Below are 26,264 nucleotides of genomic sequence, written 5' to 3' on the forward strand. Positions count from 1 at the left end.
TATACATTTAATTTTCAACCAGGAGCTATGAATACATGTTATGAATCCTAGCTAAAAGCTATTATAATCAGATTAGGAACTAGTGTCCACTCAAGACTCCCTTAACATAAATTGTTTTGACTTTCATATGTGATATTTTTGCAGAACATGGTAGAAACATAACTAGGAAAATGTGTAGGATGTCATCATTGATAAATTTCTATGGTCTTCAAATGAAATTATCTTCAAACCTCTATTTGAATGTCGTGCGCTGTATTTTCAACCTGTGCCCTATAGCGGCGTTTCATTAGCGAGAATGTTAAATCGTGGGTGGCGCAGTAATTCTCGACTAGCTCGTCATAGTTTTAAGAAGATTTAGTTAACCTATTTGCAGACGAAGCGATGCTAATGTTGCTGAATTTTGTGCTCCCCTTCCCGTCGGCAACATTAATGCCATCTGCCTCATCATTTTTCTTAAAACATTTGGATATACATCAAAGTATCAGGCCGTATATAGTATCATACGGCTGAACAATTCCCAGCGCCAGGCCCATATTCCCTAGGGCGGCTGGCCGGCTGAGCCGCCCCAACTTTTTAAGAATTTTCGTCGGCTAAGTACAATGAAATTTGGATAAAAAGACTTCGGATAAAATGTAAAATTTTATCTCCCACAATTGATTAAATCGAACAGATTTCTTAGGTCCGTTCCCACCCAATGATTAATTTTTCGGGAGTTGTGTGCACATATGCATTCATCGTAAATCTCCCAAACAATCGCTTCACTCGTGTTTGGTCGTGGGAGAAGTGCTGAAAAAATGTTCAGTTCCATGGTATTCAAATAGCAAAGCATGGGTGACCTAATAGTTTTTTAATGAGTAGATAAACCTCTTTTTGAACATGCAGTGCAAAAGCTTTCATCTAATGAGGGTCTGTCACTTATGTCTGCCCTCCTGGTGGATAATGCTCAAGGTCACCCTCCTGGGCTAGAGAATGACCCTTCGGATAAATTTAAGTATATTCCAGTTGTTTATCTCCCAGCCAATAAAACATCTATCCTCCAGCCCATGGGTCAGTAGGGAAAATCCGATTTATGAAACTTTTTACAAAGCACATTGTCAAGCATGGCTTTAATCACTAATAATATTAGGGATAATATATGTTAATAATGAAAGAATTCTGAAAAGATTATTACAACATTGCGACCTCTCTTAAAATATACACACAGCCTGGTGATGAGTTACAGAAAGGACTTGAAATTCAGCCTGATTTGGTTTTAGAGCGAGACTGGGAGAATCAAACCTGTTAAGAAGATTGAACCTTTCAGTTGATCCAGAGGTTTGGTGTTAAACAATGCTGGTATTAACAACTTCATTGATGAAATTTCAGACGATTTTCCACTCAGAGGCAATGACAGCTATCAATGGTGAGAAAAACAGTGCATTAACTCACATGAAATTTGTAATACTTTTGGCCAGTGGCAAAAAATGTCTGATTTCGTTGCAAAAAAGACACAAAAAACATTGTCTACAAGGAGTGTGAGTGTCTTGTTTAATGATACATGTCTCACTGGCGTAACACTACAAGAAGGATGCAGAAACTGAACTCTGAGCCTGAAACTGAGCCAGTCTTATGCAGTGAAGGACCAGAGAAAAGTGGGGTCAAAAACCCAACCTAAGTGTTGAAAAATAGTAAACTGAGGCTAAAAATGCCAGGTATGAAGGTAATGACTAAACATTTATATAGTTAAAAAGAATTATGGATGTTATTTTATTTGTTCAATAAATATTTATCAGAGTACATATGCAAATAAAAAGATAACTTACGACTCTCTGTCACCTCTCCCTACCTTCTCCTGTTAGCATCACATTATCATTCATTTTTGTAAAATAAACTCATTTTTATTGATTTTATAAACATTTATCACATTGTTTTATTACTATATGTGCTATCACTCAATTGTATAGAAATGGTGTATAATATTTATGTAATTTAGCTGTGTTATGGAACAGTTTCATAGTAATTGAATAGATTAATACGAGTACATATTACATGATTTTCAATAGGGAGATGCGTCGAAACAAATTGATTTGAGATACAAAATTGATTTGAGATACAATGATGGTACAAAAGAAAACAAAATTCATGAAAATTTTGTATCCCTTAAACTTCTAACCACTACCGCCTTCAATATAGAGCGAGTTTTTATGATTACTAAAATCTTAATCTGTCATGATACAATGCCAATTACCTTCTTCACTTTTCTTGAAATGTGTTCAATGCATGTAGTTCTAACACTCATCTCGTTCCTTCTGGCCTTCCGCGTACAATAAGACATAATGCAGCCCATACTTTTTGTTGTCACCATAGGAAGCCATTGTTGAGTGTTTGCTTACAACCGACAAAAACATTTGTAGAATAAACTTTGATCCTTTTATTATGCTGAAGTATCTTTAAATTGAAATGAAACGGCTGAGTTTTGATTAATAATCAAAAAGAGGTAAATCAAATTACAAAATTTAAATAACTTTGATTTAAAAACAAATAACTCTCTTCATAAAGATGATGCTTGACACCATGTACGCACACACTTGGAATTTGGCAGAGCCAAACAGTATCACTTGCATTTGATGATACCCCTGTATATATTATACAAATATTCATCCCTAATTAGTGGGAGCAGGCCCGTACTGTCTTGAATTTCAAATGAATAACATTCAGTGTTAATCTGAATTTAGCCGATTGGTGGGTATAGAACACAAAGATGCAGACTTGAGATCATTTTATTTTTATGATGACATGCTAAGAAACATCAAAACAATAAGGCAAGTTATAGCCAAAAAATAACTGAGTGGAGAAAAACAAGGATTCGAATACAGAGACAAAAGGAACAGCTAATGGTTCTGCCCAAGCAACCTACGAGCTAGAATCAGCATATGGTATGTCATCGTCGTCCAGCATTTGCATTTCCACATCTTGATATTGATCTGCGGGGTTTTTGTATGCGTGAGATGGACCGGCTACACCCTCCATCTCATTAGGCAGAACGTCTTTTGAAGCGGAGCTTGACCCATTTTCTACGCTTGCATAGCCAATAGAACCATTAGAAACTTCGGCTTGGATATGGGAAGACTGGGAAGTTGCGGGTAATGCCAGGTCATTGACTGACTTTGCATAGCTGATAGCCTTTCTCTCCCTTTTACGGTGTCGCACGACAACGATTACGAAGAAGATAAGCAGCATAGAGAGGACGGACAGGGAGATGAAAGCTGAAAGTGAGAGGGATTGGAAAGTTAGACAAACAAGTGGTGCAGTTAAAGAGCTGGCCACACATTAACCCTTTTGCAGGCAAGTTTTTTGGGCTATTTGAGACCCCCTGGGCAGATTAATTTTCACAAATTGCTTTTAAAAACGATCATTGATACACTTTTATTTATGATATTGTATATGTGTATTATGTTTTTATTATACAGGTAAATACAAATAAACATTTATAAGTCAAATTCTTATATATAAGTGTTTCTCTAGCTATAGTAATTTTGGAAGCATTTGCCCTTGCAGAAGCCTACACCGCAGTCTTGACATCATGTGCTTATTATTGTTCCTCTATAGTTTTGCCTTTGCCTATAGCCTTTGGAGGACGCCATGACAGTAAAAGAAAGTTGTTGCACTCTGGGAAAATATTCAGAAAGCAGTAACAGAAGCATAAACAATTTAAGCTACAAACAAAAATCTCCATTTTATTCAAATATGTTTTTATTTCAGATTTTTCATTTGTTTAGTATTGCAAAAAACGATGGTTTTTTTCTTCTCAAAACAGCAAATTTTTTTGTTGCTAACAAAAACCAATATATTTTAGTTTACTATTAGTAACAAAATTAAATAAAAAAACACAATGAGCTAACCAGAAATCATTTTATAAAAAACGTTCGCGTGGTGACATTATGGTCGCTCTGCCCATTGGTGTCAGTATCGCGAAACGACAATAAGTTCGCTATGCCTGCAAAAGGGTTAATATGAAGCTGACTTGGGTGCAAAGTGAAGAACTTGAAGATGTGAATATATAGCGTTATTCTCTTTAACAAACCAATGACGTCAATTATTAAATGACGACTAATCCCAACATAAGGCAACAACTGATTAAAAATACACATTTCTATCAGGGTTATAAACTTTAATATAATATAAATGAAAAGATTATAAAATAAATGAAAGCTGTTCAATTAAATGCAATCATATGGATAATATACTATTTTGTATTGATCGGTTATTGACTGACAGCTCAACCGCTTTTAACCAGCAGTGCAGCAGCGGCTCGACTGCAAGATCAAGAAAATGTGACCAAGGCTTTAATTGTGAACTACCATAGATTCTTACATGTATGCCTTCCAATGTAAGCCAACCATAAAACAACAACTCCAAAACAACTAAATTATTAAAAATTTGCATATAAATCAACCCTATAAATTGTAACACACCGCACCTATCACAGCAAAAGGTTGCAGAAGAGAATTAACTCATTGTGTACCAGAATCCAAGCAGTGAGGCTCGGCGAGTTGGCTTTTGTAAGTTTCGTACAATATGTTTCTGATATGTGAGCAATTTATTAATTAACCTAAAACAAATATTAACCCGATTAGGAGAATAGTGTCTGCATGTAAACGAAATGAACCAATCACCAGTCTGTTAAACAATGGAAAACATGTGCCCACAATGTGCTCAGGTTCTCTTTGTAAAACTTTTTTATCGCAATTTTATCTTTGCAATGACCAGCTGTGTCAGAAGCATTATACCAATTGTAGATCGATAGTCTTCTGACGATCATCCATTGATGGCTAGTAGTTCTACTAGTGACGGTGGTTTAGTTTTAGCAGTAATGGTAGCGCCATAAGCTGTGGTTATTTGTTAGATTATTGTTATTAGATGTGCAGAGTTATAACATATTATTAAATAGGATCACTGTCGTTATCTAAACTCTGCTTTTGATGGACCAATGCTCAAAACTCATCTTCTACTACACATAAAAAGCCTGTTGCAGATTGTCGATTGCAAACTGTAGCATACGTGTCACTCACTGGGTTTCCAGTGTGAGAAAGTAAAAAAATTTAATTAACATTTAAGGTGTCTAAACACATACATGTATACACACATATATACACATATATAACATAAAATTACCGTTATTATGAAGCTTAAACAAACTGCATGCATAAAAGAAAAGGTTATGATAAAAAGTTTTGATACAAACCGATGATCCCAGTTACTGTACAATGATTACATTAGAAAGTTCAGCGTAGGTCTTTTTCCGTGTGAAGGGTCGCAGGAGTGAGTTTAAATCTTTGAATGAATTAGGCTTTTTATACTTTCCTGTTTGGTATAACATAGAATTGCTATAACGTAAATATTCCTGGATCGGGTTATGTATGTAGTGAGGCGTGTACAGTCGAGGGTTCATAATGACTAAACAAACCATTTTGGAGTTTTTATGATGTTTTTGCAAGTTTATTGGCTTGCAGGAAACAAAAAATCTAAAAACAAGTCTTCTACTGGTGTGAAAGATAGCACAAGACACATGACTGACATCCTCATCAAGATTCCTGTTAGATACAATTTCCTTGAGCTACTAACCTCCAGATGAGCGAGAAGAGAGGTACTGGTTCCACTTGCTAAAAGAGTTTCCTGGCTTGGATGTTGGTCGCTGGATAAGAGCCCTTGGAGATTCAGCCATTTCCTGCTTCTCAGCTAACAATAAAAGAGCAAATAACTCAAAAAAACGTTGTTTTTATACCAAACATTTACATAATTTTGTTTGACAAAACAGCAGGACATAAGCAGGAATTGGCTTAGCAAACATGGTAGGCTTAGTAAAGCTTGCGCAGACCAAGCCTGAAGACCTGCTTCATAAAAAGGCGGTTATATAAAACCAAATTTACCCAAAAAAGTATAATATGAAAAATTACTGATTTAACTCATTAGCAACAAACTAGCTTTAAAGCAAATTTACCTTAAGTGCCGGTCATTTTTCAGAAAATTGCTATAATTTTAAGTTATTACTACAAAAGACCGAATTGAAATAAATTTCACAAATAATTTTCACAATAACAAGCCAAGTCTCATCTTTCAGACAGTATTAATTTCAGATAAAGAACTCATTTCACTTACATGTAAACATGTGTTTCAAAGAAAGTAGTCTTAGACAACTTCTGATTTTCCAAAACCTTTACTTGCTGAAAGAAAATTAAACACACACAATGAAAATTGTGAAATGTTTCCAATTTAGCTGTATCACTTGTTTTACTAGGTGAATGTCCGATGTTGCCCAAATAGTAAAAGTTTTTGCACAGAAAAGTTTTTTATTATTTAATAAATAACAACAGTTACCCTTCTAACTATCAAACTTCATATCATAAGAAAAAATGTTTTGTGCAGTTTAAATAAATTAAGAAAAAAAAGCTGTGAAAGTGTTTAAATGTGAATGTGAAATAATGACCAAACATTAGCTAAATAATAAATTGGCTAAATAAAGTCTGTTTTGTAACAATTGCAATGATTTGGCAATGACAAAATTAATACAATCTAAAAAAAATAAAAATATTGAATATGTTAAAATAATAATAACAATAATTAGTACAAAGATGTATACAAAATATTAACGCTCTAGTAGAAGCTATCCATCAACACTTTCAATATGATGCTACTGGTACCTCTCGATACCGATAAAAATGTAGAAATGAGACATCCGGTCCGCTGTCTTTGTCTGGTAATTTGTCTGACCAAACAGAATGAGAATGTAGAGGCTATTCCTACTAGAGATAATACAACTGTGCACATGAAAAATTTTAGCCCTTACAGATCTAGCAATCAAACATTAGGAAAAACCGGAAATAGGATTGCAAAAGCACATTTGAATTGAAATTGGACATTCGAACATTACAAATTAAAACAACAGGTAATGGCATCAAAACATTACAGTTTCAAAAATATCGAAAAATAATGAATGTGAAAGATAAAATTAATTAATAATAACAAGGTTATTGAGCTAGTATATAATAAGAGCTGTGGAATTGCAAGAGCCTTTGTAGACTTGTGGTTAGAGAATCGGTTTACAACCATGAGGTTGCAATCCCTGTGAGTTCAAATCCAATGTAAAACTGAAAATTCATTTCTAAAAATTTTAATAGTTATAGCTGGACAAACAAACTTTGATATATATCTATATATCTCAAAAAACAAAAAAAAACAGCAGTGACATTTACTTTATTCATTTTGGCCTTACTCCTTTGATCAAAGATCCTAATTTTAACATCCATAATATGGCAATTAACTAAAAAAAATTGATCGAGTTGATATATCTATAATGCACCCACCCGGAAGTGAATGAGATAACAAATTAGATGTACTTAATTTAGATTACTTAAATTAGACTTACATGTATATCCATACTAACTACTATTCTATCCGGCCCAGGTATTAAAAAAGTATTTGGACAAAAACTTGATTTGTATTTAACATATAACAACATTTACCATTCTAACTTTCAAACTACATATCATGAGAGAAGTGTTTTGTGTAGTTGAAATAGATTAAGATAGAAAATAGAAAAATTTTGTAATAGGTTTTCAAACGTTGTCAAACAACTGTAACTTTCAAAATTCATACCACGAGGAAAAGGTTTTGTGTGGGACAACTAAATTAACCCTCTGGGGCCCCTTGTTGCACTGGTGCAACATAAATTTCAAAACTAGATAGAGCAACTACAAATGCTTTATAGCCAAATATTATTCTCAAGTGGCTTCTTACATATCTTTATGCAACCCTAAACCCAAAATTGATTGGATTTCATGCTCGTGATGTCATCACATAGCTCTAGAACATTCCATGAAATTGAGAGTTGACCACACATGTGGAAAGCAAATTTTTAGGCAAAGATTTATAGCTCTTTGAGGTAAGTTGGAATAACTCAGTTTCTGTTTTTTGGTACTATGTTGACCATATTTTTACACACATAAAATGTTTCGAAGTAAATTTTTTCCTTCTATCTATATGAGCTCAAAATTTCTTGTGCAGGAGTGCAACATTGGGCTCTACATAGCTAAGCTGCAAGCCAAGGGATTAGTATCGGACGCTCCAATAGACCATTGTTGGGGCTAATGCTCTTCACTCCTGTTTATGTGCATAACACTAGGGTTCTAAAGATGGTAGTAGAGGTACACTGACTACCATTGAAGTAATATTACCAGGTTACTTTCACTGCTAATAATACTACTGCTATTAGTCATTTACTACCAAAGCAAATTGGTATTTCCGAATGATACAAAATTGTGCAATTATTTCCCTTGATATAGCATGATAGTTAGGTCTGTAAGCTTTCTTTTTGGGCGATTTTAGGTGTTATATGAATAATATTTCAATATATGCTGTTTTAGTTTTTTAGATACAAAATGTATTCAAAACCTTCCACTTTAAACAGCAACAGCAATCGCCTTCGAATGAGAAGCAGAATTGATGGAACGAATTTGCTAGACGAGCTCTGGAAAATGTGATGAAGGATAGGTGCCATATGGAATGAATGTCTGTAAATAGAACCCGACAATACATAAAGAGTAAGCCGCATCCATGGCGCTTCAAGATCTAGCATCGAGCAGAAGTCAGTGGCATTTTTCATGACTGAAGTATACCAGGGTGGTGATTGTAAACGAACGGAGTAGGGCTAAGGATCTGAAGTTGTACTCAAGCTAACATCTACTCTACAAATGACCTGGAGGTACAAAATTGTCGGAGGCAACTTGTTTATTGCTATTCCCTTCATCTCTGAGCTAAATAAAACTGGGATGTTCTATACAGATACTGTTCAAACCAACAGGGTTCAAGAATGCATGCTCAATGATGCAAAAGTCCTCAAACGAGATAGTAAAGGATCTTAGGACAGCTATGTAAAGGAGCTAAACAATGTGGTTGTTGTCAAATAGTGTGACAACAAAGATATCACCGTTCTCTCCTCTTTGACTGGTGTACAGCCCTTTGCTCAAGCCAAACAGTGGGACAAGTGGTCAAAAAAGCATCGTTTTTATAACATGCCTGCTGTTATACAACCACATAAAAATATGGGAGGCAGTGATTTGCAAGATTTACTTTTAGTAGAGTATCGTTTTGCCATGAAGAGCCGGTGATGATATTTCTACTTGTAACAAAATCGGTAATGGTAGCCGAAATCAACATTTGGAATATCTACAGAAGTGATAGTCGCCTTCTCAAGCTACCCTAAATAAAGTACTAAATAGAAGAAAATTTCAAGCTGAAGTTGCCGACAGTCTCATCCATGTCAATGGTGCTGCCAAAGAAAAACGACCAGCTGCAGCGGGTGATGCTAATCTATGCCTTACACCAGCTAAAAAATTGGAAGAGGTCCGTGCAATGGTCACTATGACAATTTTGCTCATTGGCCAGTAAAGGCTCCAAAGCGAAGTCACGGCAAGCTGTTCAAGAAAATAACTACTACAAAATGTGAAATAGTCTCTGCTTTCTAAATGAATGATATTATTTTTGTACCTATCATTGCAAGCGAATGGAGAGCTAGAGTTACTTTGGAACAGTTTATATTGCTCCAGGATTTAGTCCATTTGTACCAAACAGTGATGTAAACTTATATGCTTGTGTTATATATAATATATATATAAAAATATATATATATATGTATATATGTATATATTTATATATGTATATATATATTTATGCATATATGTATGCATATATGTATGCATATATATACAATATATATATATATATATATGTATGCGTATATGTATGTATGTATACAATATATATATACTGAATGTATATATATACAACATATGTACTATATATATGTATATGTATGTATCAGTATACATGTATATGTATATAAGTACATTTACCATTTATTTATTCAAATAAAGGTATTTTACTGTCTCAAATACTTCATAACACTATTGTCTAATGCGTAATGTATATAGGTAGCATTAAAGCCCAATGTTGCGTGAGTGCAACATTTAATATCTCAGGTCAGTGTCGTTGTAGAAAATAAAAAAATTAGAAAAACACTCATACATATATCTGTAAACTATCAAAAAAGTTTGAAAATTTTTAGAGCAAAGCTTCTGTGTATGGGCCTCAGAGGCTTAAAATAAATAAAACAACTGTAAAGGTTTTCAAACAACTGTAAATTTAAAATTTCATAACTTGAAAGAAATGTTTCGTCAAAATAAATTAGAAAGAAAAATAAAAAAACAAAAGTGTTTAAATGTTAATGTGAAATCGTTAGCAAGTAATGGCTATATATAGTCTATTTTGCTACGATTACAATCCAAAGTTATTTGGTATACAATTATATGATTTCAGTTTGTTTTGGTGTTGGCATGCAAAAATTGGCATGTAGACTAATATCGTAGGCTATACTTGTAGGTACTAATCATCATCATTAAAAATAGTGCCAAAATACTATGTAAACCTTAGTAACTATAGGTACCTACAGGAACTTTAGTAAATTTTGTGGTTATGATCTGCCCGCCCAAGATAATATAACATTACAATTTACTACGTGTAGAGTTTTACCTTCGAGACAGACGTGTAACATAAATGCTGAATCTAACTTAAATGATTTTAGTTTACTAAACACATACTTGAAGGAAATTTTAGTATGTATTTTAGTAAACCTTAAACTTTTAACATCAGTTTTATCATTGCGAAACGTTTTCATTTACGCGGATATCAGATATACCGTATACGGATAACTCACCATGGCAAATTCATCAATGCATATCTTTTAATAACGTATATAATCAGTACACAAATCGTCCAGTTTTAAGTTTGAGATAAATTATTGTCAATATCGTGAGACCGAATAAATTAGCCCTAACAAAAAAAGATGAACAAGCATCGTGTTGCATATACTCAGGTCCCAAAAAATTTCTGAACAGAAGCATTGTAACTCGTGGATGCAAGGCTAAAATGATTAGCACGCTCATGGAATATGTTCTATATGATAACAAAACTGATCACTATGGTGTTCTGGCTCAGTAGTAAAGCGTCTATTCTGATAAGAACCTTGGTGATTCGTTGCGAGTTCAAATCCAACAGAAAGCAGAATGTTAATACCAAGATTTTAAGATCTATAGCTGAAGGGACACGCGCGCACACATATACATTATATATATAGCAGTTATGTGAATTAGTTAATGTGTGACCAGAGTGAAGTAAATGATTATATTTCACCGTAATCAACTAAGAGGATAATGGTTCGAGCGGTTAAAATACTTTTTTTTACAAATATAGTTTTATGCCTCAACAAAAGCTGTTTCAAAGTCAAGGACACGTGGTTGGGCTTTAACAAGAGCATAACAGAAAGTCAATAAGAATTACACGCATTGGAGCAAGTCTATAATAAAAGTCAATAAGGATTAAACATATTAGTTCTTAAAATCTCATTATTAGTACAACCATTAAAAATAGCTCGGAAAAAAGCGATGATAAGATCTCATATGCTAAAATAACATATTAACCAACGAAGCTCATCAATTTACCTTGGTCAAAATAACTCTTAGGCATCGTCCTACTGTTTTTTCATTAATTGGTTAATTTTCCATGCGTTTGAATGAGTCATGAAGCCCAGGTATATTTGATTAGTAACGTATAAAATGCTGACATCTTGACTTCAGTACCAACTGTCCATGTATTTTATGTAACACGACAGAAGAATACTAAGAGATGTCAACTATGACCATATCGAGATCAAGATTCAGCTCTGAGTGAAAAAATTGTATGAAAACCAGAAAAGCTAGACTTTACTAAAACGATGTGTGTGCTACTTGGGAGCAAACTATTGGGAAGAATTAATAAAATGATTCATGCCATTTCAAGCTTGATATATTAGTGTGTATACAGTGTATGTGGTGTATAAAGATCTTGTGGATTTGTAGAAAAAAATCCTGCAAACAGGTGAAGAGCAAAGAACGAATGGGTGCATAGGAACAGTAGTGAACATGAAGAAATAGGAAATACGAATTCGATGCCTAATGGATCTTGGCAGAGTTTATCCAAAGAGCACAGAGACCACACCGAAAAAACAATTACTGCGCACTATGAACTCAACAACACCAATTCAAAAACTAAACAGAAATGATTTATACAGTGAAACGATTTAACCGAAAGTATGCCACATCAGTTTAACAATTTGGTCGGCATTAACACCATTACGCAAATGGTCACACATAATTATGCAAATGTTGACTTGCACATCTTCAATTGCCTAGCAAGGTGACTTATAACAGGAAAGAATGAACGCCAATTGACGTATTTGCATAAAGTTAGCAAAACTTCAACCAATATAACAACTTTATTTAGTTATATTTTAACGTCAATCATTATATTTAATGATAACAATCTGAAGTCTTCTGAGTGATACTCACCATATTTTGGAGTAGATTTAGCAACTCCGGTAGTTGAAAAACTAGCATTAGCCGCCACAGGAGCTGCACCTAAAAATAGTACATGCCTCAAAGAGTTAAGCCAAAATAACTATTAATACTATGCTGTCACATGACATTGCCCAGGTAGAGATGGCATTCGTAAGCTGATGGAAAACCAAGTTTACCGCTCATTCTTCAATTTTTTTCCGTGATTATTTTGCCTCATCATGTCTTTTCTTTCAAATTTTATCATTTTCATCGGTGAAAATTAGGCATTTCCAGTATTTCTTGAGTTTTCAGTACTCATGTGTGCAGTTAGTTAGTTTTTAAGTCAGTTTAGTCAGTTTCTAAGCTCTGCTCAGAAGTTGACTGAACTGCAAACATGAGTCCATGTGTGCGGTTACATACTTGATGTTACATAATGATTTTGACTATAACAACTATCATACAAAAGCTTTTGAAATTGTAAATTTGATCAGCACCCTTTGAATAGATTATTCAATTTTTTTTAATGCTACATTAAAATTTTCCTTTCAAGCTTTGTTATCTTGTTATCGTGAAAAAAGAAATTAGTTTTATTCATAATATGAATGTTTGCTTTGAGTTATTCATCATTTTATATCATCTTTATGATACTGATACAAGTAAATTTCTATACGCATTGGTCAAAGTTATAAATATTTTTGTGCTTTGTTCCTAGCTTGAAAACAAACACAAAGTTATAAATATTTTTGTACTTCGTGCCTAGTTTGACAACAAACAGTACGTCGTATGTTTATTAGAAATTGCAGCAAAGGGATCTTCAAGATATATTGGGAAGATTCTGTAATCATTGAGATTTTGAATTGCTATTGATTTACATTGACTTTTAAACCTGTTTGTCAGAATTATTCAAACTTTCAACATTTAGTACCAAGGTTAAAATACTCTCAAAAAATACAAAATTGTTAGTAATACAACTATATTTGTTTGCGCCGCTTTATGTAATTCTCATCCAAAATTTTATTAAGTCAAAACTATAATAGAAATAGAAATTTGAGATTTTTTTAATACTTTTCTCAGATAGTCTAACATAGAGAATGATTAACTTAAAAATATCTGTTCATAATTTGAGATTAAATTAGATTAATTTCAAAAATTAATCTCAAATTAGTTTGAGATTAATTTGAGACATGCCAGATTAAAGCAGTTTTCATTGCTATGATATCTATGGGTTGGCCAAAAATTGTCAATAAATACCTACCAGCAGTGGAGGGCAGTTCACGATCACCTATAGTAGGAACCTTGTCATCTATGACTGCAGTAGCGTCTTTACTGGTTGCGAAACCTATGAAGGAAATACAGCTCATCACTATTGTTACATGGGACCCACCAGGGCCATGCAAATAGCCGATCCAAAGTCATGCCAATGAAATTTTACACATTGTAAGCCAAATGAATGACATAAAAACTACAGACGCTCCCAACCTAAACTAAACGCTCATTTGTGCAGTGCAGTCAACATCCAAGCTCTGCTGAGAAGCCTAAATTTTTTGATAAAATTTTTGAAAAGCCAACTTACAAATGATATACAGTGAAACCTCGGTTCTTGAACGCTTTGGTTCTTGACCAACTCTGTTGTCGACCAAAGAATTTGAGATTTGTTCGTCTCAGATCTCGAACATAAATTTGGTTCTCAACCAAACTTAAGCACGCGCATTGGAATTGAGCGTTCGAAACTAATCCGGAAACAGCATGAAAACTTTCGGAAGGTTCTCAAACAAAGAGAGAAGCAAGTTACGCCTAATAAATTCTTTTTGAAAATGAAGGAGCCACCTGGGAAGACGTCTCCTCCACCAATGAAATTCTCTAGAGAGACCACTTCTCTAGTTGGGTTACCCTAAATGTTTTGGAGAAGGATTCTCCTTCAAAGATGTGAAAGTCCTATTCCTGTTTATATTTTCTTTTTCAGACGATTTTTAATTGTAAATGATCTGTTGAATTTTTGCTGTTTGATTATATATTTCATTATAAATTTCTGCAATTTTTGGTATTGTAACTTAACCTTTACTGTTGGTGATGTTGTAAGAGCAAAACATACAAAATGTTTACATTTTGTTCTCTTTTTTCCATCATCGTAAATAGAACACTTTTTACTAATTAAAAACGATCTATGACTCCCTGTCTTTATTTATAGTATGCGTATACAGTACAGCTTATGGTGTGAAATGTAAAAAAATATAAACGGATTAAAATTTACATACATCATTCCTAATGGAAAAAGATGTTTCGGATCTCAAACGACTCGATTGTCGAAAAACAACTTTCGGTAACGAATTATGTTGGAAATCCGAGGTTCCACTGTACATTCCGATTGACTATTAAATCAGCGAATTTGTTCGTAAGCTACATTAGTTTGTACTGCATTTAAAGAACACTTGTTGAGAAAGGTTTCTCCATCTCTTCCAAGACTTTTCCTCTTTTCTTGCTATTGAACGAGGAGTGCATCAGCACTGCACCTTTTACATTCCAAAAACACGGTCTTTCCGTTTGTAAATCGTGACGACGGTCGAACGATTCATGTTATAGGCACGTGCAACACTCACCATCTTTTCACCAATATCAAGCTTCATTATTATTACTACTTTTGTTTTATTTGAAATGACTCGCCTCTTTTTTAAACTTCCACTATCACTGGAAGCCTTTCAGTTTTCACCAACCATATTAAAATATGAATGCAAATAAATTAAATGGAATCAATACAATGTCTACCTTAGGGCATCTCTGTACGAATATCGTATCTACCATTTTTCTTATAAACAACTTTTTACATATGCACAACACAGTTCGTATTCGCTGTTGTTCGTAACACGAATGTTCATAAGTAGATACAGCTCATATATATGAAAATAAATTCATACATTGTAGGTAAACACACGTACATGTCTTCAATTGCGACACTTTGGTGCCATTGTTTTCCGTAATTTGTACAACTACTCCAAATATGTGCTATCTATTGTTGGTACAACGATTAACTGGCATATAGTCATCGACAAAATCGTCTTATGGACTAAATAGGCCTAACAACAAGCAGTCCATGGCTTTAAACATGCATTTCAAGGAACTTTAAAGGTTGACGAGCAACAAAATTCACACTACAGTCATTTGGTATCAAAATATTCACCATGTCTTACTCTGTTGTGTTGTAGGTGCCAAATATGTGGAAATGTGATTACAAGCTCTTAAAAGTTCAAAAACGAAAAGCCGCCGTAGATTGGAATCTCTTTATTTCGATGACGTAACCACGTAATTTGGTTATTGTCTTGTCACGTGATGTTCTCACGTGAACTGAAAAGCCAATAAAAAGCTCGAGTTAGTTAATCAGCTAGCAGCAACACCAAAGCACATTCTATTGTATTGAAATAAACCCAGGGGTGTTTTTATGACACACAAGTTCTTTACACTATCGTCAAGTTCGACCTGATGGTATGCATCTGCCAAGTCGATTTTTGAGAAACATTTACCTCCATTGAATTTTTCAAGAAGTTCATCCAGCTTCAGCAGAAGATGCTGCTCTACTGATATCTGTTGGTTTAAGGCGTTAAAGTCACCACATATGCGTACTTTGACGTTGGGCTTAGATACCACAACTATGTCTTGCATGGTCACTGTAGTCGGTGTTTGAAGACATCATTCTTAACTAAGCATTTTAACAACAGCTTCTCGACAAGAAAAAGATATACAGTGAAACTCGGATATCTCGCCCTCGGATAACTCGAAAACAGTTAACTCAACGTATTTGTTTGGTCTGTTCCCACGCATTGATAAATGGCTTTAGATAACTCGACCAAAGCTCCGTTAACTTGAACAGTTTTTTGCCAAACGGCTACCGAGACCGTTGTTACTATCGCTTTAGAATATCTTCATTCCAAGCCATAGAGATAAACGTCGACTTTTAGTAGTTCTTAGGCCTCGTTATTACCAACATCGGCAAAATATTTTCGCTCACGACTTTTCTAAAGGTTTGCAAAAATCAAATTTTACCAAACATCCGCTTAGCGATAACCCTCTGAAAGCAAGAAAAGCGAGGTAAAATTGGGATAAATTTAAAGTAAAATCGGCAAAATTGATAATGGGCTTTTAATAGTAAAGCAGTTTTGTAATAACTGACTTACTGCAAAATTGATCTCGGTTAAAACGCTCAGTAGAAAAATACGTATGTATTTATTCTGAGAGTTTTAACCGCGATCAAGATTTGCCAATTTTAATCTGAGAACATCCTGGCAGTGACATCACCTAAAACAACAAACAAATCCCAAGTGATAGAAACATATCTATACTTTCTGATTAAAAATATTTAAAACTTCACACGAGAGACCCTTTAACTTGCAACAAGCAATCTATGCTTTCGATTTATATATAGTATGTATATGTACATGTATCTACTGATAAATACGTGCACTTATGACTGTCCTGATAACCTGAACACTCTAATAACTCGAACACTTTTGCTCGGTCCTTTGAAGTTTGAGTTATCCGAGTTTCACTGTACTTCTAAGTTTGAAAAATGCAGGTTTTGCATCAGGCTTTAGGTGAATAGGTATTTTGGTTTTAGTGCACAAGCTTAATCCATTCTTAAAAACATCAGGATATTTAGCAGAGAGCTCAGAAACTCTTCTGGGTCCTAGAAATTGGTCAGTAACAGCTCGTGTGTGGTAATCTTGATTTAGTGCTGCTAAACCCTGTTCAGATAGGCCAAATGTGTCACTCCAATCTAGTCCGACAAAATTGGTGCCATCATTGGTGCCAACAAGTAACCAAACATCAGTCTTATGTTGTTGTCCTCCCTTCACATCAACAGCAAATACACTTTTAACTGGAAACTGGTGGTTTCCATAGCTTGTCAAGTGGAGTGGGCACAGCAGTGAGTTGGTGCAGCAGTGGCAGCTTCTGCATACAAGGTGTCTTTAAAACATTGATTTCTATCATGTTTTACTTAGCAGTCAGAACATGACTTGTTGCGTTTATTTTGAATCGGTTGTCCTTGGCCTTTGTGTCAGATTCGCTTCTCCTGATAATCGATGGTCATCTTGTTTACAGAAGCTAGACAAACCTCATTAGGTTCACCTGAGATTATTTTCTCAGTAACTGGGGTTCTCACATCCTTGAGGTTTTCTTGAGAAAATCTTCTAGTGTAGGGGGTCAGGTTCAAGAAGACATTGTCGTCGAATATCCGGATGCACGGTTTCTCTGATTATCATGTCATGTATCATTTCATCAACGTAACTTTGCTGACCTCTGCCACTCTTGCATGAACGGTGGCAATTACGAGTTGAACCCTGAAGCTCAGCGGGCCAGTCTGCATAGGTTTGTGCTGGTTTCATTTTGCATTGATAAAATGTATATGGAGCAGCCTGAACATGAATGGTATCTTTGAAATGGCTTGTGAGTTTGCATGTTAGTTCATCATATGATTTTGTAGCGATGACTTCTGAACCAAATAGATTCTTTAGTAGCTCATACATTGTTGGTCCTACCCATGACAGCAAGCATGGACGTTTTTTGGTCATCTTCTGTCGTATTGTATACCAAGAAATGCTGGTTAAGGTGCTCCATATAAACATTCCATTTCATTGCTTAATTATCAAATGGCTCAAACTTTGGTATTGATGACTTTGAGCAGTTTCATAAACTGCTGTTGAAACTGCTGCTGTTGCATTGCCTCTAGAATGGCCTTTACATTCTTATCAACATTGTACCTTGTTGACAGCTAAATATAATTTAATGTTAGTTGACTGTATTTGGAAAGGTTTCTAAATGCCACTTCTGACACCAATTATTACATCTTGTAGTATGAAGCAATACACAAATGTAACATTTTAATAGACAGCTTTATTAACAACTGAACCACAGTTAAAACTAGCCGACTCAACACTGAACAAGGTCAGCTGACCAGCTGGTAAGTAAGACAAAAGATAGGGGAATGATTAATCCTAAGCTATTTATAGAGCACTAGCTGCACATGTGTGGGCAGGAATAAAACTGGACTATCGTGATAGTGCATACATATCAATGACTAGATTACATCAATATGAATTACCTTTTTTCTGAAAAAATTTTTCGAAAACAATGCCGATGTTTAGCATTATGACTAAAATGCATTCACTATATTGGTAATAACCAAAAAATCATTTGTTTGATCTAGAATAAATCACAAAAAAATACGGAGAAAAAGTAACTAGCTTTAAAACGTCACCTAACTTTTTTTTACAAATATTAGTGACAATAGTGATGAGCATGTCTGAGAATATCGATTGTCACAACCATTAGAGCTAGTTTGAATCAAAATCCACTAAGGTGGAAACCTGATTCATTGTGTTCAACTTTATTTGTAAGGTGATTCACAAGCTGATCTGAAACCCTAAAATTTAAGCTTTTGACAAGAAATTAGAATTCTCTTCAGTAGCAGAATAGAAAGTACTTACTAACACCTAGAGAACCTGTTTTTATTATTTGCAACGACCCATTTTCAAACTTGAAAGTTTTTCAGTTTTTACTCAAAACTTTGAGAATAACACGATTGAGATAAGTAAGAATTCTTTGGTGTAAGATATACTTGAAAAATAGTTCCTTGTTTGGTTTAGTCTGATGCTACAACTTAATATAAGAACTGGTTGAAAAAATACTGAAGCAGGCAAAATAAATATTGCTTTGGCCATAGTTGTTCATTTTTTTGTCTCAAAGAATTGAAAATAACACGATTTGGCTAAGCACAAATTCTACGAGTCCAACATACTTTGCACAAAATTGTGTTTTGTTCTACTCTGTTTGATGCTTCAACTTATATAAAAACGAACTGTTTAAAAAGCTGACGCAAGCCACAGTTATGTAATAGTGTGAGTGGGAGAGTGCAAATATAGGCAGTATAAATGTCGCTATGCCTAGAAAAAGTATTAATAAATATCTGCAGCAAATAAAACAAATATCAGAATGAATGAATAAAAAGGTACCTGCCAACGAAGATGCAAGAGTAAGGCATATGAGGAGAAAGGGAGCTCCACGCATGATTATCCAGTCTAGAAGAAAGAATAAATATTGACTCGGCCATGAGGCTTTTATCGTAACATGTCAGGTTTTCAAAAAGGGCATACAAGCCCTGTTTGAAACTATGGCAAAAATATAGAAGACTACAGTAACCGTAGACTGCCCGATGATGTTTACTGCTAAAAGGAGGAGTCATAGCCTAGTGATCTAGATTGCCTAGCAGTGGTGGTGACAAAAAAAAGATACAGCATAAAACCGTTGACTGTCAAATCAACATTGGTTCAACAAAGGTTGTTTTGATGGAGCATATGCTAAATACAAAATTAAAATTTAATGTTGGTGGACCTTCATGGAAAGATAATTTTTGAAAACGGTCACCATGCAAATTGGACGATTATCCATGTATCACCAATGTAATAATAACCAAAATAAAAGGTATTTATTATTGAGTAGTGTGTTTCAAAGTGCGCGAACTCAAAGAGCACGAGTGTATGTCAGTATATAATCATGAATAGTAAAATATAGAAATTGTGGTTCTCATATATACATGCTTTACATACAGCATATGCAGTAACTAGTATATGTTGATTAGTCAAAATACGAAAGTCCTTATTGGTCACCCAATGAGCAACGTTATTTTGTTTTATTAATGTCACAATCTGGCCACATATTACATTTATTGTTGTTATTGGCTACAATAGATTTTGGGTTTACTTCTTGATGAAGTAAACAAAGGAAGGCTAAAAAAACAGATTGACGGAAGAAAATTGATACAAATTAAAACATTTTTGAAGTGTACAATGTTTGACTTCCTTTAGAAGTGACAGCTAAATTATAAAGCATAAGTATAAAGGCACAACATAAAATGCAGATGAAATTAAAAAAAATGTTGGTATTCACTATATAAAGTGTATGCGAATAGAAGCTGTTCTATTGTTGAATGACTGTAATGAAATAACTTGTGATGAATTTTTCTCCCAATGGCCGAACCATAAACTGAAAGAAAATGAATAATCATATGTTTAAACGTTGACTTGCAACAAAATTCACATTACAGTTATTTGGTATCAATAGATTCACCATGTCTCACTCTGTTGTGGTGTTGATGCCAAATACAGTAAAACTCGGATAACTCACCCTCGGATAACTCGAAGACACGGTTAACTCAACGTATTTGTTTAGTCCGTTTCCACGCAATGATAAATGGCTTTAGATAACTCGACCAAAACTCCGTTAACTCAAACAGTTTTTTGCCAAACGGCTACCAAGACGGTTGTTACTATCGCTTTAGAATATCAATTTGTTCCAAGCCATAGAGATAAACATCGAATTTTAGTAGTTCTTATGCCTCGTTATTACCAACATCGGCAAAATATTTGCATTAACGACTTTTCTAAAGGTTTGCAAAAATCTAATTTCACCAAACATCCGCTTAACGATAACCCTATGAAAGCAAGAAAAGCGAGGTAAAATTCGGATAAATTTGAAGTAAAATCGGCAAAATAGATAATGGGTTTTTAATAGTAAAGCAGTTTTGTAATAACTGACTTACTGCAAAATTAATCTCTGTTAAAACGCTCGGTAGAAAAATACGTATGCATTTTTTCCGAGCGTTTTAACCACGATCAAGTTTTGCCAATTTAAATCTGAGAAGGTCCTGGCAGTCACAACACCTAAAACAACAAACAAATCTCAAGTGATAGAAAAATATCTATACTTTCTGATTAAAAACATTTAAAACTTGCAACAAGCAATCTATGCTTTTGATTTATATATAGTTTGTGTATGTACATGTATCTACTGATAAATACGTGCACTTATGAGTGTCCTGATTACTTGAACGCTCTAATAACTCGAACATTTTTGCTGGTCCCTTGAAGTTTGAGTTATCCGAGTTTCACTGTATGTGGAAATGTGATTACAAGCTTTTAAAAGCTAAAAAAGCAGAACAGTTAATCACAGCCATTACTCTTAGTTTTGATGACGTTTCCAAACATTTTGGTTATTGTTTTGACACGTGAGGGTATCAGGTGAATTGAAAGGCCAATAAAAGTCGCAATATAAAACGTCTCGTAGCACCAGTTTATGACAAACTCTTCGGGTTTCACCGAAAAGCCCGTATCAAATTTAGATGCTCGCAACTTTACAGTTTGGTTAATCTGATCCTGTGACCCATACTTCCTGCCAATCAGCGCGAATAGTTTCTGCAGCATTTCAACTATCGCAGGTGACCAACAGGCTCATCATATTTATCAGAGGATGATATGCTATCCTTCAGGTTAGATTGAAAAATTAAACAAATCCTTACGTTATGTTTTGAGATATCAGTGCTCACAGTGATAGCATTACAATGAAAATGATGAAATAGATGTGTAAGGACAATAGACATGTTTTATCGAATGCATGAAGTTTATTTGTGTGAATATTTCAACGAATGAGGTTGCATGAAAGTGTAAACAGAAGCCATCGTGTTCAAATATGTCCCATTTGAGCCCTTATGTAAAAAGATTTCAACCTATGGCGTTTTGTTGAGGGCGACGATTCACTTTTCGGTTTGAGCTTTTAAAGCTTGTAATCACATTTCAACATAATTTGCACCTAAAACACAGCAGAGTAAGACATGGTGAATCTTTTGATACCAAATAACTGTAATGTGAAGCTTCGGTAGTTGATTAAGAGGTCCGTCAATTAAGTCATTTTCTAGGACAGCCTTTCACTGCAGTCTTGAGAAGTTAATGATAGCAGCTTCCTTCTAGGTTTCTGCATGAATAGCACCACTATCTACTGCCTGTCCTAGAAACTTGATAAATGTGACTCCAACACTACAATTGCTTCTGTTCATTGTTAGACTACATTAGATAGGTGCTATAATGACAGTTTTACACATAGATCATGTTGCTGGAATTTTTTATGAGTCAACCCATGTTGCACTTGACTGCCACCATGCCAAAATGTAAGGCACATATCCCTGGGAGTTTTTCGGCGCTGTGGAGATGCGAATTTGATAATTTGAAGATGAGAATTTTCCTTCAGGTGTAAGAAGGGTGATAAGAAGTCATGATGGATTCAGTGGTAGCAGCCAATCTTACCCTATATTACCAGACTTATCTAAATACCAAATAAATACCGCTCTGTTAATGGCAAAATTAGATGGGTTAGGTCTACACATACGCACAAGGAGCTATCTGGCTTTGCATAACAACCCTGCCCCTATGCCAGCTTTTTGTCATATGGTCGGTGTATGCTTTTTGTTCCAGTGGATGTGGTCCTGCTCTAGCTGTGTAGAGATTGGATAAACATACCGTTTCCCACGCAACTAGTTTTGTCAATTGCAGGTTTTAGGGTTGATTTTTTCATTTTTTTTGTTTTATGCCTATCAAACAAGCCTTTTTTGGCGTTATGATGATTTCAGAAAGTTTTACTAAGATAATGTTTGTTTGCTTAATTTCATCAATAACATATGAATATATACAAAAGAAATGAAACTAGACAACGAGCATCCAGATGTATTTGCACTTTCCAGCGATTTCCATTTTGTTTCACAAAATCTGCAATTATCAGTTTAAAAGCAGTTTTATAACATGGATGAGCAAATTTTGCTAAGCAAAATTCTGTTGTTCAACACTAGGGATTTGCAAGAGTGTTTTAAATAGGTACGGGTGCAACGTACGATAACCCATAGAAATACCTCAGAAAAATATATTGGTGTTCAAGTCGAGTCACACCTAACTTAATCTAATAATTTGGTATCCAACATGCAGCTTATAATTATATAAATAGAGTGTTACTAAGTGCCATAAAACTTTCAAAACTGTATGGGTACTAGAAAATGTAGTCAGGTTCAGTGTAAGAGCATCAACAGTAGAGGTCAAGAAAACTAGGGATGAGCAGGGGATGAGCAGGCCAAAGTTATATGATTGTTGGGCTCCACATATACAGTCTGAGTCCAATTTGTACATGATTTTTGATTAGGTTGCATGAGCCTCTCAATTGAGCAGTGGCTGGCTTTACTCTTACACTAAAGAGTAGTTGTTCCATGAAAGGAAAAGTTGTTGCAAATTCCCACAAGTGGAGCTTGCAAATCATTATGTATGAGTTTATTTCTAGGTCAACAGCTGAAGGTCAGTAGTTCTCTACAAGTTCATGGTTAGCTCTGCAGTGAATAAAACAGTTGTCACTTCTGACACTGCCTCGGTCATTACATTATGACTTTGCACATTAGAAGGTTTCCTAGTCAGATCAGGATATGGAAGCAAAGGGCCTTTTTTTCTTACAGTAGTTACCGTAAAGATCTTTTGGCGGGCTTTATTCTGAACATATAGATATGAAGGAGTCTTTTCATCAACACTGAATATTGGAGCTTGCTCAAGTCCGGTTTTGTTAGGAGAAATGTTAGTAAACTCTCATGTGTAGTCCAGTTTAATGGTGTCAAGAGTGAGTTTATAGTCACAGAGTTTTCTTATGGTGTTATCACTGTGCATGCCTAAAACTATTGGATCTGGATCTTGAATGAGTTCATCTGTGATGTTGTACCGGTAACGTTTTGGATGCGTACATGATTCTGAGTAAGTCTCAGTAGGTAATTGTTATATGTGAGTTGAGGAGAAACCAATTATGTCATAAATTTCTGTCTCCATATATGGTATTTTTCTAAAAAGGTCATCATTTTGTTTGATGATGCTTCCCATCCTTATAGCTACTGACTGACTCTATGACCTTAGCAACATTAGGTCCTACACAGTATTGAAAGAATGCGTGTTGTTGAGCTGCATCTGTTTTGTCAAGCTTTGTCAGGACAGCAAAGGTTTTCCAGTGAGACTTGAGCTACCCAACGTTTCTTTTTAGCATTGCAAACAAGACAAAAATAACGTGTCAGCAAAAAGGATATGAGAGCTTCTTAAACATGACAAGACAAAGCCTAAAAAGGGTGCCAAAGTGTGGGAGGCCAAAGACAACCAACTAGAACTACAACATGAATATCAACAAAAAAATAAGTTCAGAGCAAAGAATAAATGCAGTGGGCGGAGCCATCAACAAACACTGTTGCATAAAAAAACCTATGCCAAGGCTTAAAATGCCCTAGAAAAATATATATAAAATTAAACTAGGTACACGTATAACCTGTTATAATATGATTTTGCAGAACATTTTCTTGTGAGTCAGGTGTTCTAATAATCACTATCGAATAGAGGAAAGCTAGTTTGGTTTTTTATTTACTTAAAAAACTCTTCACTAAAGCGGCCTCTTGAAACAAAGATTTTTGTAAAAGAGGATAGTGTGAAGTGGATGTTGTTTATCAGGCTAAGGAAGGCTGTCTGATCCTCTATCCGCACGCATTGTAACTACAAACTTGCTAGTGATTTTTAAAGGAAAAACATCCCTTCATGCCTTCATAGTCCCGACAAATGGAAATGGCCAGGGAAAGAGCACTGTTCTGCTGGTGCACTGTGACGCTGGAACAATTGAGAAAATTGCCAGCCTTGTTGCTAATTGATATGATGCTTATGGGTGCGCTGTGAATGATGGTGCAATGGAGACAATTTTTAAATAGTTGATGCTTGTAGAAAGATCCAGCGAAGGTTGTAAGATGTCTTCTTTCGTGCACAATAATGAATAACAATACATGCAAAAGTATTTATATCTTTGAGGACGGACCTTGACAAGTTCAAGAGAGCAAAGGAGTTGGCTATTTATATGAGAGTTACAATGAAAACAGGCTCCATCCACAACACATCATTACATGACGGCTACTCATAATATACACATATAACGATTACGCACACAAAAAGGAATAATTAAAAGATATGGATAGTTTATTGTTTGTACCAGTCCACATTAAGCGTATCCTGATAAATAACTTCACAAGCTCTTAAATTCAAACAACATTTTAAAAAACGGATGAAAAAGCAAACAATATGATACTTTGCTGACTTGACTTCAGACCAACTTAAATCTCTGATAATTTAGTTTGTCTCAGAAACAAAAGCGTAGGCATAAAATAAAGTCCTTTTAAACTTGATTAGCAAAATCTTAGCTTTCAGTTGTGAACATTTCTTAATGATCCACAATAAAGTAACACTAACGCATTTTTACCACCGTTGTACAAAAACGCTGATAATTGATAATAAAAATGAGTATAATTTATTCTATAAGTGAGTCATTACGACAGCAATCCATAGTGTACTAGTAAAGATCACGAATTTTTACATTTTCTGGGTTTCTGAAAATGTATTTGTTGAAATGTAGTCCAAGCTAATCTTTAACGATTTTACTTTCGTTGTTCGTCTTCATGAACTTATTATTATTATTATTCAATATTTGTTTATTCACTAAATCATAAACATGCATAGGCTGACGTAAAAATTTGTGGCATGGTTTCGAGCACATGGCCAACACAAACCATTACTTCAGTTTTAATTATGAAAAGCTTTTAGATTTATGTTTTAATAAAAAGGATGTCTTAACTACAACTTTATACAGCAAACATATCGGGTATATTGATTTAATAAAAACCGATTACTCACTGTTTGATTGTTGAATACAATACGTCGCAGCTGTTTATACCAGACTGGAACTAAAATTATCATATTCCTAGCAAAACGCAGTGTTTTAGCGCGTCTGCTCGAAGAGCGCGCGCAAGCAAAGTGATTTACGGCTCACTTATTGTATGATGCTCTTATATTATTTGATGAAGCCAAGGCTGCTTTTCATGATCTCTTTAACGGGTTTTTCGTTAGCGTAAACTAGACTGTTTCATCATATAGCGGTGCTCACATTATGATTTTTAGCAACTAAAAATGCAACGGAGGACTGACGCGCCTT

The 26,264-nt window shown here is 34.7% G+C and overlaps 1 protein-coding gene across 1 annotated transcript; it reads right to left on the reverse strand.

The window, feature by feature from the left end:
* Positions 1 to 2,743: 2,743 nt before the first annotated feature.
* Positions 2,744 to 26,047, reverse strand: LOC137398529 (uncharacterized). The gene is made up of 6 exons (XM_068084647.1): positions 25,967 to 26,047; positions 19,409 to 19,474; positions 13,663 to 13,746; positions 12,420 to 12,488; positions 5,605 to 5,718; positions 2,744 to 3,245 (listed from the first exon to the last, which is right to left on the reverse strand). Exons 2-6 carry the CDS (start codon positions 19,461 to 19,463, stop codon positions 2,893 to 2,895), a joined length of 675 nt encoding a protein of 224 aa, XP_067940748.1. The 5' UTR covers positions 19,464 to 19,474; positions 25,967 to 26,047; the 3' UTR covers positions 2,744 to 2,892.
* Positions 26,048 to 26,264: the final 217 nt, after the last annotated feature.

This window comes from Watersipora subatra, chromosome 6 (assembly GCF_963576615.1).
Source record: "Watersipora subatra chromosome 6, tzWatSuba1.1, whole genome shotgun sequence".
In the NCBI taxonomy this organism is placed as follows: Eukaryota; Metazoa; Bryozoa; class Gymnolaemata; order Cheilostomatida; family Watersiporidae; genus Watersipora; species Watersipora subatra.